At 33.8% G+C, this 18,679-nt stretch overlaps 1 protein-coding gene across 1 annotated transcript in view; it reads right to left on the minus strand.

The window, feature by feature from the left end:
• Nucleotides 1-3,591: 3,591 nt before the first annotated feature.
• Nucleotides 3,592-18,679, minus strand: part of LOC145685570 (uncharacterized) — a 33,858-nt gene continuing 18,770 nt past the window's right edge. The window contains exons 4-5 of the mRNA XM_081757962.1: nucleotides 5,783-5,866; nucleotides 3,592-3,831 (exon numbers count right to left, since the gene is read on the minus strand). Of these exons, the coding sequence (XP_081614088.1) occupies nucleotides 3,592-3,831; nucleotides 5,783-5,866 (324 nt within the window). The remainder of the gene's footprint in view (nucleotides 3,832-5,782; nucleotides 5,867-18,679) is intronic.

An 18,679-nucleotide genomic window follows, 5' to 3' on the forward strand; every position in this document is an offset into this window, starting at 1 on the left:
TGGTTTCTGGACATGGAAATATAATTGCGTTTATGTAATTTCTTGAGGAAATGATTGCTTATAATTCATATGGGATATGTATTAAATGGAATGCACTGGAATTTCTTCCCCTATAGGAAGAACATTACTTTTTACAAATGATTTGAACTGTAAGCGAATTCACACCCATACACAGGAAAAAGGAAAATATAATCAACAAAAAGGAACCTTTAGGAGAACCCACACAAATTAGTAACATCATTTACGTTATCACAGGAAACTACATCCGACCCATCACACTAACCTATCATTTTATAACAAGTCTGTTCTATGAAATTCACTCTGCCTTATCCTATGTTCGGATATTCTAAGGCCACAACACAACAACTGTAATATACATAAGCAATAATATACCAAAATTCTCTCTCCACCCTCCGATTACAAGCAACCAAGCTTCCATCCTCATAGAACATTGGATTATATGATTTAAATATGAATTTGATTTTTCTATTGACCAGGTTGCTATAATCATAACTTATATTTCACTAGACAAAATTTATCTTGTCATGGCCCAAGTAATGTTTTACATTTTCTCGCAGACGTAACTTATACAATTTCTATATAGAAAGATCCAAACAGGTGTCACTTGGCGTACACATATTGCCCTAGATGCTCTTCTAAGATACAAAACATTAGTCATATCTTTTGCACTACGTTGTTTTGTTTTATTTAAATTTTATTGTTCACTGTCACTTATTGTTGCTTGTTTTTTTCAAACATTTTGCTTCCTTCTATTTTATTTTAATCAATAATCATTAGTAGTAATTTGCATTTTTTCTGTTATATTCTGTTCTCTCTGTTCTTAAAGAACTGAGGTAAATAAATTTTCTTTCAAACATTTCCTGTTTGAGGTTTCAAGAGAAATCTATTGTTCGTGACCTTTGAGATTGTTAGGGATAACGATGCTTATCGCTTACCTTACCATGAACATCCTGAATAATGTCTTCAATATTTAACTAGTTTTTCAGCTGATATCTCACTACCAGTGTTCAGACCACTGTTTACATTACTGTTTTCACTGTTCGACGACGTTCTGTTGCCTTTCTTTTTATGGAAATAAATATCAGGATGGAACTCCTCCTCGTCGTATGCATAGATAACCTCCAAGAGCCACTGTAGATCTTGCAGCTCCTCTTTCTAAATATCAAAAATAGTGCACAAAGCTACTGGGTGAACAAGTGCTCACCGGTGAAACGTTCCTTTATGAAACAGCCAGTAAATACACACTGATATCTCCAATCTGCAATACAATTACTCTTCATTACCAATAATACGTACAATGACAGATAGATGGCAGGACAGAGAAAAAATGAAAAGAACGTGACAAGAGTAGCGGAACGAAGTGCGAAGATGAGTGCCATGTTCACGTGCGCGGAAAAAGACGGCTTAAAGAGATCAAAGACTTAGATAACCCTTTTGTGGGCAATAGGAAGAAGAGTTCTCACCAAGGGAACATAAGTATGATATTATTTGCTCCAAGTCGTTTTCACCATGGAAATGGGAATTGCACTAGGGAAATCATTTCTTCTGATTGCTTGGTTGTTTTGAGTCCGTGTTGGGTAACATGGAGGAGATATCGTTCCACCACTTGTAGAAAAAATTGGCCCACGAAAGGGATAAACTAATGTTAGCCCCAAAACTTCAGAAATTTATCGCCTCACATTTTGTTTCGTGAGCTGCAATATTCACAAGTTAGGAAAACTATAGCATTAGAATTAGTTTTGGAAATCCACTAGAATTCGTTTTCTTTGGTAATCGAGAATACACCATGGTTATCAATTTTCAGGTGATGAATGATATTCGGTGTGAATGCAATAGTGGTGATAAAAATTACATAAGATTGATAAAGAAAAATAATATTCTCATTACACTACTAAAACGCTTGATTAATTACACCATGTTTTGATAAATTGAATATCACTATGGCAAGATTTTCAAGCATACAGTACTTAAGACATGTTACTTATGGTGATCTTCCTATGTATACTGGGTCAAGTTATTGAAGTTCTTGAATTATCCTTCTTCTTCTTCTTCTTCTTCTTCTTATTATTATTATTATTATTATTATTATTATTATTATTATTATTATTATTATTATTATTATTATTATTATTATTATTATTTTCATAAAGTACGGATATGGAATAAAAGCATATAAAGAAAAGTGTAGTTACCACGTATATTAGATCTGAGTAATTATTGATGTATATTGGTTTAGAACTTTTTATGATTTCTGCGCCCAATATTGTGTGACTGGTACTGGACTGGAAATATATATACAACTAAATTTCCCGTAAAAAAGGAGTAAAGTACTATTTTAGAATATGTTGTATTTATTTCTTCACCTAAATTCCAATAATAGTTCGTATCAACATTATAACGCATATGTAAAGTGAATGTAAGACTGTAATTTTAATTATTGTAGTGTTAAAGAAAAATCATTGAATTTGTAAATCTTTTACGCTTGAATCACGCAACAAACGTTACGCATGCGTACAGACTTTTTTCCGAAATATTGTAAACTTTATAACTTCCTATATTTATATCACAAACCTCAAACCCTGCGTTGTGGTGTGTGTTCGCACAATGGTGAACAATGATGGGAGACAATTAGTGAAACAGAACGATAGCATTCACATTTGACAAATATGAAATTGCCCTATAATTTTTAAAAAAAATATATTATATAAGAAAAAAATAAGTTCTTGTTTCCATTGAAAATTACTTTCAAGTAGTTCACAATAATAGCATAAATGACATAACTCTGCAAGCAATTGTGTACAGAGGTTATACACATTCTAGATTTATGTAAAGCTACTACAATCACTTTTGCTAAGTTCAATATACTTAGAATGAATATATATCTAAGTATATATCTATGAATGAATATACTTAGAATGTAGATTGCTTTAACAATTAATTAGTTTTAAAGTATAGGGTTACCATCTGTGAAACAAAATTCAATATATTTCATTTCCATGTTTTAGTTCCTTGTCCATTCTTAGTGCATCGAAACCCACTAATTGTCCAAAGATTTAGCTAATACTCTCTTTCATACATATTTTACCTGAATTGACTGAAGAGTATTAATTTAAGAGATATATTTAGAACTATCAAAGCAGGATCCTACTATCTCAATCGACTGTTTAAATTACAGTAACCGGACGAAGAATATTTCGGGGAGGTACGAATAGCCAATCAGATTGTATTCGATCTGAAAGACATATCGACTTAAGCCTTATGACTATTCAGACATACTTTATAAACTGTAAGAGAGTATCGTGAGCAAACGTGACTTTCAAACATTATTTATGGCAATTTCAGCACTGAAATATATATGAAAATGTACAATAGAAAATGAAAATTTACCTATATGTCGATAGTAACATACTAATATGTCACAATAATTACGAGAACTAAGATTGTGATTTTTTTTTTAAAAAAAAAGTAAAAAAAGTTTTAGTGTGTCTAAGTATACAGGAAATAATATCAAATAATTCAAACTCAATAATGTATTTTATTAATTACTTTAGCATATAGATCATTGAATTGTTAACCGAGGTATCCATAGCCTCCGACTCCAGCGTGAAGGTTGCCACCAACTCTTCTTACAATGGCATTAAATCCGTTTACGTCATCAGCTCCATAAGTAACTTGTCTTACACTACCATCAGGCTCAACAAGGCTGTATTGTCCTCTCACGACTCCACCATCACGAACTTCAGTCTGCTGCTTGTTGTCTCCTGTGAGGTGGTCACTCACTGCGTAGCCAAACTGGTATCGTGGGTAAGCCTTAAAATAGGGTATACAAGTATTGTGAATAATGTTTTTTTTTTTAGCTAAATGATAAGTAAATCTCGCTATTTGTAGTCTTGCGTAAATGTTCATTTAGTATAACAGTTAATATTAAAAATATACTTTACACTGCTGAAGATAAAGATGATTAATTTGTTTATTGGGTTTAGTCATTCATTTCGCTAGCAACAGTATTTAAGACTTGTACTTGTAGTAAACGTTAGAATGAAACTGATCCTAATGCCTTTAGTATTTCCATTTTTAAAACAGAAATTGAATAACTATAGCAGAAGGATAACTTATTTATGCAGATAAAATAAATTTATTTGCATTGATGCATTGAAAAATTATATACACAGTAAAAATTACCAAAAAATGAATTTTAAGTTACAGGTGTATGACAAAGGAATATTACTGACAAAAACAGAGTATCTTTAATAAATTAAGATTGTAATATATCTTAAGCACGCTCTACAATGCGTCCCACTAGCTCTCGAACCCGAAAAAAACGTTATAATTTCCGAACAAATGTACATAAAAAAAATTAAATTCACAATACACGTACCTTGTTTCATGCTAAAGACGAGAAACGGTTGAACAGAAGCGCACACATAAAAACAAAGACGATAGGATGAGCCAGGGGAAGTGTTGCTTGGTGTTGTGCGCGTGCGTTAGTGTGACTCGAATCGCTGCATCGCGAGGATGGTTCTGTACACCGTACAGGAACGTGTGTTCATTGTTAAAAAATATTGGATATCGGCATCGTTTCAGACCGTTCAACGTGAATTTTGCCGTGAATTTGGATGCCGTAAACGACCATCGAAATTATCAATACATCATTTGGTGAACAAGTTCGATACAAGAGGAACGTTGCTTACGGACATGGAGGCGCGCATCCACGGATGTCCGAGGAGACAGTACAGAATGTGTGACAACGTCTTTTGCAGTCCCCTAAGAAGAGCCTGTGCCGATTATCCCAAGAGGTAGGGGTGTCAATGTCCACTGTGCAAAGAGCCGCCAAAAGATCCAAGCCGTTTACATATCGTGTTACAGTCGTCCAGAAATTGAAGACTACAGATTGGGAAATGCGCGTGATGTATTGTCGTTGGCTGCAAGCTTTGTTGCATTGCAATCCAGGAATTCTAGACTATACTTGGTTCACAGATGAAGCTTGCTTCCATTTTTCCGGTTATGTGAATTCGCAGAATACTCGCATGTGGGCCGCCGAAAATCAGCATGTGTGAAATGAGATTCCACTTCATCCCTTGAAGGTGGGAGTTTGGTGTGCAATTTCCCGACAGCGTATCATTGGACCCATCTTCTTTAAAGATACAGTAAACGCACAAGTTTACTTACACATCTTCAGTGAATCAGCTGTACGACCAAGAACTGCGTCGCGGTTATTTGTAACAAGACGGAGCAACATACCATACTTCCAACGTGGCAATGGCAGAAATTGAGTCCTCTTTTGGTGACAGGATAATCTCCAAAGGATTGTGGCCGCCAAGATCCCCGGATTTGTCACCACGTGATTTCTTCTTATGAGGTTTTCTTGAAGGTTGTGTCTACAGAAACAACCCACGATCACTGCAAGAGTTGCGAAACAACATTGAGAATGCGATTCATGAGATCACACCGGAGACTCTACATCGGACTTTTCACAATATGGAACGCCGTGTACAAACATGCCTTGAAGTCCAGGGAGGACACTTTCAGCACCTGCTGTGACGGTCATGTATTCAGCATGAAACAAGGTACGTGTATTGTGAATTTCATTTTCCTATGTATATTTGTTCGGAAATTATAACGTTTTTTTCGGGTTCGAAAGTTAGTGGGACTCACTGTAATTTAAATTTACGAAGTTAAAATGTCTTTTCATCATTAATATTAAATATTAATTTGTTGTATTTCTAAGAATGATCAAAATATTATCTCCCTTCATACTCACATAGTAATCAAGGCCTGCTCCAATTCCTCCAAGAACACCAACTGCATAAGCAGAGGATGTAACTGCAACAAGGGTGAAAATAACCTAGAAAATTGAAGAAAAAATTAGAATATTTTGTTCAAAGAGTAATTCGTATAAAATAAAAATTTCGTAAGCATTTTACTTGAAGCAGATGTAAAAATATAATTAAAAATTTGAAATTCGTGTTTGTTTATAATTAACAGAAATAACACACGAGACACTAGTACACATTTCAATTTCACAGAAACGATTTTCTCATTAATAAACTGTATTGTTGAATTGTGTTTTTACTAGAGATGCAAAAGAAAAGCGGCTTTTTTGAATCGATGTTTTTTTTTACATAAAAAGCCGGCTTTTCGGAAAAAAACGAGAATTTTGGAAATTTTGGCTTTTTTCATTTTCATGTTTTTTCTATTTAAATAGCTTTCTTATAGTATATTCTATAGTTAGATAAGAATTCCATGACCTAAATGCCATATTTTGCTCTGAAATTCACCATCAAGATGGATGGAGCACATGTTTTACTAATTAAAGCTAACATGAAGAATGTAGTATTTGAGGGCAATTTTAGAGGCTATTTAACTTTTGAGTTATCGACATTCTTTTTTTCTCTAGATCATTATAGTTTGTCATCCGTGTTTCATTTCTAAGAGCTTAGTACTCTAGCCTCTAGCGCAATAGTTAAACTTATGTTTTTCCATATATCCGTCAAAGCGTACGTTTTTCAATATATCCGTCAAACCGTACTTCCACATTTCTGTTATACGGTAGCTGTGCAACGATTTAGCAATAATTTTCCGGATACAATCTTGAATACTAATTTATACAAATAATCAGCAGCGGATTGAGAAAAGTACTTTGGGAGGGGTTTCTCTGATTGTTTCGTTTTCTAAAATGTCCTAATTTTATTTGGGAGGAGCTTGAAGTTTATGAGTATAGGCATAATATTTCGTTTCGTCTTCTGAATACAACCTTGAAGATCATTTTATACTGAGAATCAGTGGCGGATTTAGAAGAGTGTTTTGGGAGGGGTTTTTCTTACTAATGTTTAGTTTTTCTAAACATTCGTAATTTTTATTTGATGGGATCTTAAAGTTTATGAGTAAAGGCATAACTAATAGATATTTAGTTTGTTTTAGACATTCCGTAACTTTGGGGAACAGGCTTCAGTCCGAAAGACAGCCCCCTCACCTTCGCAAAACCGTCACTGCTGGTAATTAGTAATAATAACGATTTAAAAACAATAAGAAAGGAAGTCGGCCAACTCACAGTACACGCACTATTTCTACTTCACAGGCGGAATGAAGAAAAGCTTTGTCAGAATGGTCGAATGCTGGGTTGAATCCTGAACTTCCCGATAAAAGCGCAAAAGCTCCACTCAGTCATGTTTGTTGTGCAGTTGTATCTATCTTAACTTAAATATATTCCATAGTCCTTTTTCTTGGTGGTGGTGGGGTGGGGAGAGTTCCGTAATGATATGAAGGGTATGAGCCAAGAACATGATAACCAACAAATTTTCAATTGCTGAGTTATGCAGCAGATAGACAGCAACGCATACGGCTTCGTTCAGTCCTTCATGTATAGTCTTATGTGAAAAATGAGCTTTCCGACTTTGAAGATGGATTGAGCAGCAGAAAATTTCTAATTTCTTAAAATAGTAAAATTGTGGGTTACCATGTTCTTGCCTCATACCCTGCATACGTTGAATCCCTCTTGTTAAAAATTCAGAAAACTTGAGGACTGAGTAAACCGTGATGGTGGGTATATAAAACTATAGAATTTCTAGAATATACAGAACCAATACAGCCTCTAAGTGTATCATATAAATGTAAGTATTTCTCTTATGTTTTATTTTAATTTTATTTTGTTCCAAAAAGAGAGTATGGAATATTTTGAAGTAAAAATACTACATAGAATTTTGCTAGTCATTTGTGTATTTTTTAAAAGAAGTATTTACTTTTAGGCTTGGCTGGTTTACACCAGCTGTTTTTTTTCTTTTTTCTAAAATAAACAACTGGTTTAAATCAAAAAAAAAAATAAATAAAAGAAAGAAAAATGCGAATTGTGTGAACTTCATGGTGACATTTCCACATATCAAACAATCTGCATTAGTTTTATTTCCTTTTCACCTTTTAATCAAGGTGTCCCATGTTCAATTCTCGGTTGAACCACAACCCATCTTTCATGCATAAACAAAGTAGCGGTTCGGATGTAACTTTAAGCGAGTCTTCTCCTTGATAACCTCTGTGCACGCCTGAATGCCTGCTATTTTATATAGAAGCCAAGGTTGCTTAAATATATTGATAGAAATATATCGATTGCCTACGTAGCTTCCAACATTAGCTTAGATTGGACTTTCAATGATATGTACGTACTAAATTTGTAATTTAATACCTCAGTTTTAGCGTACTGATTATGATACATTGACATTTAAATTTTACATGCAAAGCAATAACAGGATTTTTCCGTTATTGTTTTACATTTAGAGTAATGACGGGATTTTCCCGATGGCTAAGGCGGGAGTTTCCCAATTTAAGAAATTTACTGACCGGACTTCTTTAAGCTTGTGTGACCTCTTCCAGCATAATAACACCAAGGCGAAACAAACTTATTTCTGTCAATATGTAATATAAATATTAATACATAAAGCAAAATATCTAAACTTAAAAAAACCTGGTTTAAGCCAAAAAAAGCCCAGTTTAAACTTCCCGCAAAAGACGGTTTTTTGGCATTCTCAAAAACAACCATGGTTCTTCCGAACCCTGCTTATTTTTGTATATAGGAGGTTAAACAATTCTTACTGTATGCATTGGTTAATCCTTTGGAATTCGTAATGTAAATATGTTGAGAAGTAAAATTGTTTGACATATCTTTTCGAAATTCATGGTTTATTTTCGAGGTTTTATATTATTATCGGCATCAACCACTAACTAAATGACTTTTTGTGTTATAGAGAAGCGAAACAAAATCTGCTTTATCAATTTAAAGCAGAATTTTGAAAAAAAAAAAAAAAAGCCCAAAATTTCCCAAGCAAAAAAGCGAAGCAGAAAAAACCGAGTTTTTTTCAAAAAAGCCGTTTTTTCTGAAACCTTGCATCTCTAGTTTTAACTAGTAAAAGTTTAGTAGTGATTGTGTAACTTGTAGGAAATCTGCAAGTATATCAAGAGAACGTATGCAGTTTAAATTGATTGGATTATAATATTATTAGTTTTAATAACAGAGCTGTCTGTTATACATGTTGTATTCGGCTCAAATTTCTGTCAGGAATAAGTATCTTTTGATTAAAGCCCTAAGGACCCGAGTTACTCCACCAGCAAGAAATGTTTCCTACAAACATTTTCCATTTCTACGTAGAATTCATGCTACAATCCGTGAAGAAGCAATATACATTGAAGAAATACAAATGTTTGTGCGGTAGTAGTTTATGCAATAATTTTCCTTGATAAAAATCATTCTCTTAAAATTATAATACTCGTTCGTATAGAGCTAACTCGTAAGATTGCTTTCTTTTTCTCGTTTGGGCTTACGATCATTTTTCATAGAAATACCTGCTGATACGTCGTAATTTTGCTGTTAACCAGCCAACACGAGAAGCGGATTTTGGTTTACAGGTTCGTGATTTTTATTTGTTTATTTATTTATTTGTTTGTTCGTTTGTTGTTAGACACAAAGGTCAGTTCTAATTACTCTTTCTGGCTGAACCTAACTCTTCCCAATCCATAGAATCTACTGACTTTGTATTGTACGTAATCATTACAATATAATATAAGCACCTTTATGTTTATGAAAACTTCATTAATATCGCGAATTGAGTTTGCATTTTACAGCTTAAACAATTCTTATATAAAATAACAGCAGAGGTGTTCGTTTTTCTTAGGAGAAGGATAGAGCGTATTCAGTGGCGTATTTACGATTTTGTGTCGGGGGGTGCTTGGTTAAGTTTATTTCTGGAAATATAAAAATTCTGCAAGATACTTGATTTACTATAAAATAGTAAAAACATTCGGGGACGAGGGTTCTTAAGCCCAGAAGGCCACATTAAAAAGGCCACTGTGTGTATTAAATATAAAATAATATATTTAGATTTTATAGAATTTCCTCTTCCCTGGTACAAATAACTTTAAATAAAAAGCTAGCAACAATCGGAAGCTCAGTAGAAAATCAAGGTCACGAAAGCTTAAGGTCTAAGTAATTAACATATTATCTTAAGTCAGCAATATTTTAACTTTTATACATAACATTGATCGTGAACTGAACTACATAGGAAAACTTCAGTTTTATAGAAATTTCTTTTCTCCTTTTTTTTGTTTCGAAACATAATTGTCGAATAGAATTAAACACAGAAGTTTAATTTCTATTTTTAAATAAAGTTTGTACACTTAAGATCACAATTAAAATATAAACGATCTTTACATTCATCAGGTTTTTAATAAACAAAGGATAATTTTAATATTATTGAAACAACATTTTTTTCGCTTCTGTTTAAATTAAGTTTGAAAGTTGTGACTTTCTAATAAAAGTAGGAAAATCTGAATATTATTTTTAACGTTACCCAGTTTTACATTTAGTAACAAAAATTTAAAAAACTCTGAGACATATTCGGTCATGATTTAGTAACATTTTATATACACTTTATGAATACAGAAAGGGAGATATGACTATTATAGAAATGTCTAACTCGATCCTTCCGAAAGGACTGAATTCTTGAAATACATGTTTAAATTGAGCTTTAAATTATGTGTTCTCTATTTTTTTAAATAATAGTTTATGTGCTATGTTACATTTCTCTAGCTTTATAGATTCATGATACGCGCAATTATTTATACAACATTTGAATTTGAATTTACCCCTCTTCGGTTACGTGTTTCACAAAGCCGTTTTTTATTTGTTTTCATAGTGGCAACAGCGATGTGCTTTAACCCTTAATGTTATTAGTCATTAGAAAATAAAATGAAATGAAATCTTTTAATTTTACCTCCCAAAGTTATACTGGCTAGGCTGGAAGAGACGAAGATGATGGGAAATTATACTATGGTGGAATGAACAAAGTTGGAGGAAACGGAAGAACCCAAAGAAAACCCACATACATGGTGTTGTCCATCACAAAGTCCACTTGGCGCGAGTTGGTATCGAACCAGGGACCACATGCACCAGTCATGAACGCTCTACCACTGAGCCACTATGGCTCCTCTTCTACTCAGTACCTTCGACTCAATGAATGAGGCACTTCTTTCTTCGTATACAATTGTGATAGTTTTGTAAATAATTTGCACGTATTTGCATGTTGGATAGATCTGGTGGTTATGTTTTAAATAATGTAGTCTTACACCTTACTACAGCCTCACAAGAATTTATAAAAAACTGTATATTCACTAAATATATGATTGGTTAACGAATTTAACATTAATGACTTTAAGAATACGGAAACTACTCACAGTAAGTGCGTTCATATTTGCTGTTGTTCAGATGAGATTACCTGAAACTGTGATCTAGTGAAATAATTCGGGTAGTTTTATTCGAAAATAGACGGAAAGAAAGTTATACTCTAATACGTTTTAGGATGAAGTTGTTTATTGACTTCCGAACTTTTTGTTTTAGCCACAACACTTTCTAATATTTGAAATATTTTAACGCAAAAATAAGACGAATATATCCTTCGTCAGATAAAAGTTTTCAAATCATGTAGAACTAAGTGTTGCTCTTAATTATAATGAAGAAAAACCGATTACCTTAGAAAAGCAAAATATCGTACTTTAAACAATTTAAGCGAGATATTTTGAAGAACGGAAACGATATGTTACATATTTTAGATACATTTCTGTTTGGCGCATTACTTTCCTTTCTGCTGTAATTTCCGTAGGCATTTCTATATAAAAGGAGCAAAATAATTTTCATTGTATTCAGTTACGGATATACGTCCATTTGTACAAGAGAATCAAGAATTAAAACATGGTAATATATGTGTATATATATAATAATGTACATTTTTTCTTAAACGCTATTTCACGGACCCCTTTTATGCACATTACGTCTTTATGTCTCATTATGCATATTAAATAATCAGATTATTGATTTTTAGGCATTTATTGTTGAAGTCTTACAATTTTGCAGCTGCTCCAGTAAATATTTTATAACTTAGGAAATCACGAAATCTAATTTTATTTTACTAATTAGCTTTACAATCATGGAAACGCAAGATCACACATGCATAAATGGAGAGCAAAAAATAGTTTTTATCTTTTCTGTATCACGTAGTCACATAACGATTTAATCTTTATTGTTATTATCCATGTGCATAATATACTAAATTTTCACGTCATCTACTTAACATGTAAACCTCTCTATTATCACGTAATCTGCTATGTAATATCTAATATGAAATGTTTTAAATAGAAGTTAATGATTTATCCATAATAAGAGTAACAGTGTTTTGCAGATATTGTTATATTTTTGTGGTTTATTAATATGTAAAACTAAAACAACTCTCGATATTTCAATTAATCTACAGACAAAATCAAATTATATTTAGTTAATGTGTTGTAAGTAAATTAATACTTACTGCTCTTGTAATTTATACAAGCTATGTTCTGTAATTTTAGTTAAATTTAGATTTTCGTTTATTTGTCACTAAGCATTGTCAACGCATGAATATAAGTATAATATTTATATTTTGACATTTTTTTATAATTTTATATATTAGTTATTTGGTTACAATAAGATACATAACTTAAAACAAAATTATGAAAGAGAACTGTATAAAGTTCTAGGTATCGTTTCAGTTACCATGTTTCGTACCCTCTATAATTAGAAACTTATATAGCTAAACTATCAACAAGTTAGTTATGATAGTTTATATTATTTGTAGAATAAGTTCCTCTTTTCTATTTATTCAAAGTGTTATGTTGGGTATTCTTTCTATGTTCAATTTTAAAATTTAAAAGTACATCCACAGAAAATAATTACTCAATATCAGCAAAGTATCTTATTATAATATAGCACAGGGAATAATACGAGTATGAACAGTTTGTTTTTATATAAAGTCTTAATTATACGTATTTTAACTACTTATCACCTTTGCAAAAACTAGAGTGCTATCTCCACTATCGCTAACTTTTATATAATACTTTTTCAGATTTTTTCACAGTATATTTTTTTTTCACTGATGATTGGTTGTTAATTTTTAAAACTTTACGTTCTCTGAGGTAAGTAAAATAATGGCTTATTCAATGTCGTTTGATGTTAAATATAAGGAGAACATGTAACTTTAGTTTTCAGTCATCTTTCAGAATAATAATAACAGTTTATATCGTTCACAGATGTCATCTGCTCTCCTTTTGTGCTTTGCCCTATTCTTCGGAACTTCCTATGGTAAGTATGTATGTTCTTGTTAGAATAGTACTTATACGTTCTAAAATACGAGGCGTGTTTTTTAAGCAAGGTCCGTTTGAACATAAGTACACAACAAAAGGTTATTTCAAAAAAGTAAATGTATTTTCAGAAAGTACGTACTTTACTCTATTTTCGACATAGTTGCCAAGTTTGTTCAAACACTTATCATACCTCCCAACTAATTCCAAATTACTCTCTTCATAAAAACTTGCCGCCTGCTCCGATAACCAAGAGTCCACTACCGTTTTCACATCGTCACCATCATTGTAACGGTTGCCACTGAGGTATTGATTGAGGTGGAGGAACAGATGGTAATCGCTCGTAGGGTGGGAGGTCTAAAACTTCCCAGCCAAAACAGTCCAACAAATCGCGGGTTTGACCTGCAGTGTGAGGTCTTGCATTGTCATGGAGAAGGACAATGCCCTTTGTCAGCATGCAGCGTCTTTTGTTTTGAATCGCTCTGCGTAGCTTTCTCAGGGTTTGGCAGTATGCTTCTGCATTGATAGTGGTTCCTCGTTGCGTAAAGTAGACCAACAAAACACCATGCCTATCCCAAAACACCGACGCCATGATTTTGCGCTGGGACAGAGTCTGTTTGGCCTTAACCTTTACAGGCGAGTGTGTGCTCTGTTGCTTCGATTCGGGCGTGATATGCGAAACCCATGTTTTGCTCCAGTTACGATCTGACTGAAGAAGCCGTCACCATCGTGATAACGAGTCAAGAACTTAATCGCACACTCAAATGTTTGGTTTTTGTGGTCCTCTGTCAGGAGTTTCGAGACCGAACGGGAGCACAGTCTCCTAAACTTTGGGAGTTCAGAAACAATTTTGTAAAGCACTGATCTCGACACGTCAGGAAATTTGTTTGAGAGACCTGTTATTGTGCAGCGCCTGTTCTCACGAACCCTGGCTTCAACTGAAGCCACCAAATCATCTGTAATCGAAGAAGGGTGACCGGAGCGGTCCTCATCATGGACGTTGTCACGGCCATTTTTGAATTCTCGTACCCACTTACGCACTTTGCTTGCACTCATAACAGTATCACCGTACACTTCGCAAATCTGTCGATGAATTTCTGCAGCAGACAGGTTTCTTTCTGACAAAAACCGTGTCACTGAGCGAACCTCACACGCGGCGGGCGACTTGATAGTCTTAAACATTGTGAAAGCACAGAGCGCAACCGTACAAGTCAGCTACAGAGCTGAAACTGAGCACACTTGTTCCCGAGGCATGCCGGTACACGATGCACACGCTCGTTGCGGTATGCGCGCGAACTACTAGTGTCTACAACAAAACGGACCTTACTTTAAAAAACACGCCTCGTATTTTTTATTCATTTTGAAAGTATTTTTATGAATCATTAAACAAACATTACTAAAGTTTTCATCAGATTAACTAATCATTAATTTGCCAATTTTCTTTAATATAACTAATCATTCTTTGTTAGAAAATTCAGTGTTATAGAACCATAGTAAGCTTAACCGTGTTTGACATATTTATAGGTTTATATGAATAAGGTAATTTAATATGTCCTGCCCTAATGGAAGGAGTATCCTGTAATAGAGAAGCTTTAGAGTCATGATAGTATCCGTGGAACGGCTAACCCACGATAACTGTTCTTCGTTGCAATAGTATTTTTCGTGGAATTTTAAACATATTTCGTGAATAACTTTAAGAAGTTATTCAGTTTTCTTAATGTTCTTATTTTCAGAGCTACGTTCTTATAAAATAAAGCTCAAATTAACATATAAATAACTATAACATTGTAGCAGGTGATTCTTAAGACATTTTCTGAAGTCTGATATAATAGTAAAGGGAAACGTTTAATGAAGTTTAATTATCCGACAGAATATTACTTTCACTTTTTTAAAGCTTTATGTCCTTCTTTAGTACCGTGACTAGATAAGACGTAGACTTAAAAATTGGACTTGGATCCAAAACATACCATTTCTCACAAAGAAATCAAACCTGGTCTTCTCCAAGAAAGAAAAAATCAATACTCAGTTTTAAAATCTAACAACACATGTGAGTTTTTAAAAATGTATTCTCAAATTTAAGATGCATCGCTCCCTACTTTATTTGTGACTAACATGTACAAAAGGAACAGTCAATGTTAGTGCTATTAAGTCCTTTCAGATGTACATTAGCACACGCACCTCCGGTCCGTATTCAATTCCGAGTACCGGTTGGTATTCAAAAGGTTCTTTTCAGATACTAAACTGTAGCTGGACGTCTAATATAGTCTCGGTGCTGAAATGGAAAACTTTATATCAAATAAACAATTTTTAATTTCATTAATTAAATGCCGATTAAATAGTGTAGAATTAATAATGAAACAGATTATTCACATTTGAAAGATTGAAATAAAAGAAATATGAATGGTATTCTCAATAAACGTGTAAATTAGAAAGATCATAAATAATACTGACAGATAACATTTGTTACGATTCAATGGAATTTAATAGAAAAAAGAATCTGAACAATTTGAAATTAAATATTGGTTTATTGGTAAGTATTTATTAAACAAACTTCCTAAACCTTTACATTGTTTTGTCACATAAATAATCGGTAAAATGCATTTTCTATTTCATCCAGCCGTTCTCTACAGCACTGGAGTCAGCAGCCAGAATAACAATCGTATCTCCATTGCCACAATCCCTGTGGTCGGTGCTTATGGTGGTTATGGACTTGGTGCTGGATACGGTCTTGGAGGCTATGGACTTGGTGGATACGGAGTTGGAACCTATGGACTTGGCGGTTACGGACTCGCACGTGGAGGATACGGACCCTGGGGTTATGGTGGACAAGGTATTCGTGTAATCGGTTAGTTTGGTTAAGTGTTTTAAAAATCTTCTCATTTGAATAATGTACAATAAATGTATTGCAAAATTAATCCTCCTTCATTTCCTCTTTGGGTTTATACATTATACCCCGATTATGTTTTTAGACTTTGTTAAGTAGGTTAGCTTCTGCTCTAAACAAATGACTCCAAATGACTCATTCATAAAAACACTAGAAAGGCAATGTATTTTGGAGACTGACAACTGTATTCATTTCAACTGCTCTTGGTCTCGATACTTCCTCGTATATTTTTAAAAATATTGAACTTTGGTCTTTACAGAAGCCTGTTCGAAAGTCAGAAGAATACATATTGACTGCCTGTTGGCATGTGAATTATAGGCATCGTAATCATTGAGTGAATAGCACTTTATGTTAATTTCACACATTAAAAATCTACTTAATTGTGTAATAGATATATTACAAAGCTTCACATGAAATATATTCTTCAAATTCATTGTATAAAGATGCATGGATTATGCTAATTTGATTCATTAAGCATAGTGTTTCCATGAATGATGTTAATAATAATTAAGAAGATATTAAAGCAAGGTAAGTACGTTATTATCATGGAAGTCTTTTGATAACATCGTTTATGGGTATGGAGCAGGGTTTGCCCAAGTGGGCCCAGCCCGAAAAAACCCGGTGGGTTTTTTCGGGTTGGACCCACCTGAAAAAAAAACACTTTAAAACCCACCTGGGTTTTTGACCTATTTGTTAGTATATTATTGATACAACTAAGGTGATCACATTGTAAGTGATTTTTATCAGATTTCAGACTTTCCTTGAGCGAATTAGAGGCTTTCACGTTAAGGTATACAACAACATTCAACATAAGATCTTTATAAAGTTCTGAATGCACTAAATGAATTTTTAAAAAAATTACCTTAGCTTGAGATAGTTATAGAACAAATTAATGTGTGGATTATGCTTACAGCCTATTTGAAGTAAAATAAGCAATTTTGTACTTCAGAAAATATTTTCCGTGAATAGTGTGCTCGTCGACTTGGTGACACCGAGGGACATTATCACTCATACGTTTGACGGGTTTAAGGTCATAGGTGCCGGTACTAATAGTACATATATAAATACATTAGTAAAACTATTAGTATTATTTCTTACCTTTGATGTAAAACACAAGGTTCTTCAACTAAAATTTGGTTTTCCAACAATAACAGTTTAGTTCAGTCATTTGTTGCTACTCTTCAAGTAAGCATTCTGAAGAATTAACACCAGCAATAGCGTAAAAATTCTTGTCAAATTTAAGAAGCTTAATGCTCGGGGTTTCGAAGACTACGTAACGCTTACTATTTTCAAGTGCTGAGTTCAAATTTCCGTACTAGTGGAAGTTTTGATGTACACGCTGTGAAAGAAGTGCTCGGGAAATTCCCGAATTAAACGCAGAAGGATCGGAAATGAATACTTCAATAAAACTATTTATTTTACGCTTAAGCCTGCCATACGTCCCGTAAAAAACGGGAGTGTCCCGTTTTTGGGCCCGAGTGCCGCGTCCCCGTAAATTTAGTCGGGACAGGGAAATGTACCATATTTTAACTCCGTTCCATTTCTGCTATCAATATCAGCTTATTCGAAAAGTGAAAAACAATAAATTCTGACATTGGCTGGAAATCCTGTAATTAGTGAATGAACAGTACTCTGTTGCATGTAACAGTTTCGAGGAAGTTATAACACCACCCTGTTCGACTTGATAGCGAGCTAAATTTGCAATGCTACTTCTTCCATTGCACTTGATGGAAACTCGGATACTCTCCGGAACATTAAAAAAAAAAAAAAAAAAAAAAAAAGGCTTTGAGTGTTTCTACATTTATAAACACAGGGAAGATGACTAACCTTTTCTTAAGCAACACATTAGATAAGTTAACAAGAATCATAATCTTTTTCAGAGGCTAGGGGCACAGAATTGTGCTTTGGTCCAGGTCTTAGAAAAATGTAAATCTGGTCCTGACAATTACACACGAAACAAAGGAGAAGAATCAGCTTTTCATCAGATTAAACTGACGAATGTAATTTTGACAGATATAGTGGCATAATTTTGGCCATGTAAATAAATATTGCTAAACGCGCGAAAAATATTGAAAGTAGATTGTACCACTGATTTAAATAATTTGCATATTGTTTTCCTGTAAAGCATTTTTATAGCACATCTAAGTGTTTAGGCATCTTTAGTCTATACAATTAATTGCAGGGTACGAAAAGAGAATAGCAGCTGCTGCTTAGTGAACTTTCGCCAATTATATTCTTGAAAAAGAAATTAAAATTAAATAAAATGAAATCTTTTACTTTTAGTCTCACGGTTATACCTGCTATGCTCAAGGTGACGGTGATGATGAGAAATGAGTGAAATGACAGAATGAAGAAAGTGGGAGGAAACGTGAGAATCTCGAGAAAACCCACACAAAGGTGTTTGTCCACCACAAAGCTCACTTGGTGCGAGCTAGGATCGAACTAGGAACCCCATGCACTACAGGTGAACGCTCTACCACTGAGCAACCGTGGCCTATTATACTTTTGTTCATAACCAGACTACAGTTTATTGCATTGTGTTGGAAAGTTGAGGAAGGGGAGGATCTGAGGTGTCCCGTATTCTCATGGAGAAAATATGGCAGGTTCATTTACGCTGGAAGCTGT

Source organism: Thermobia domestica, chromosome 5 (assembly GCF_964235325.1).
Source record: "Thermobia domestica chromosome 5, izTheDome1.hap1.1, whole genome shotgun sequence".
Lineage (NCBI taxonomy): Eukaryota > Metazoa > Arthropoda > Insecta > Zygentoma > Lepismatidae > Thermobia > Thermobia domestica.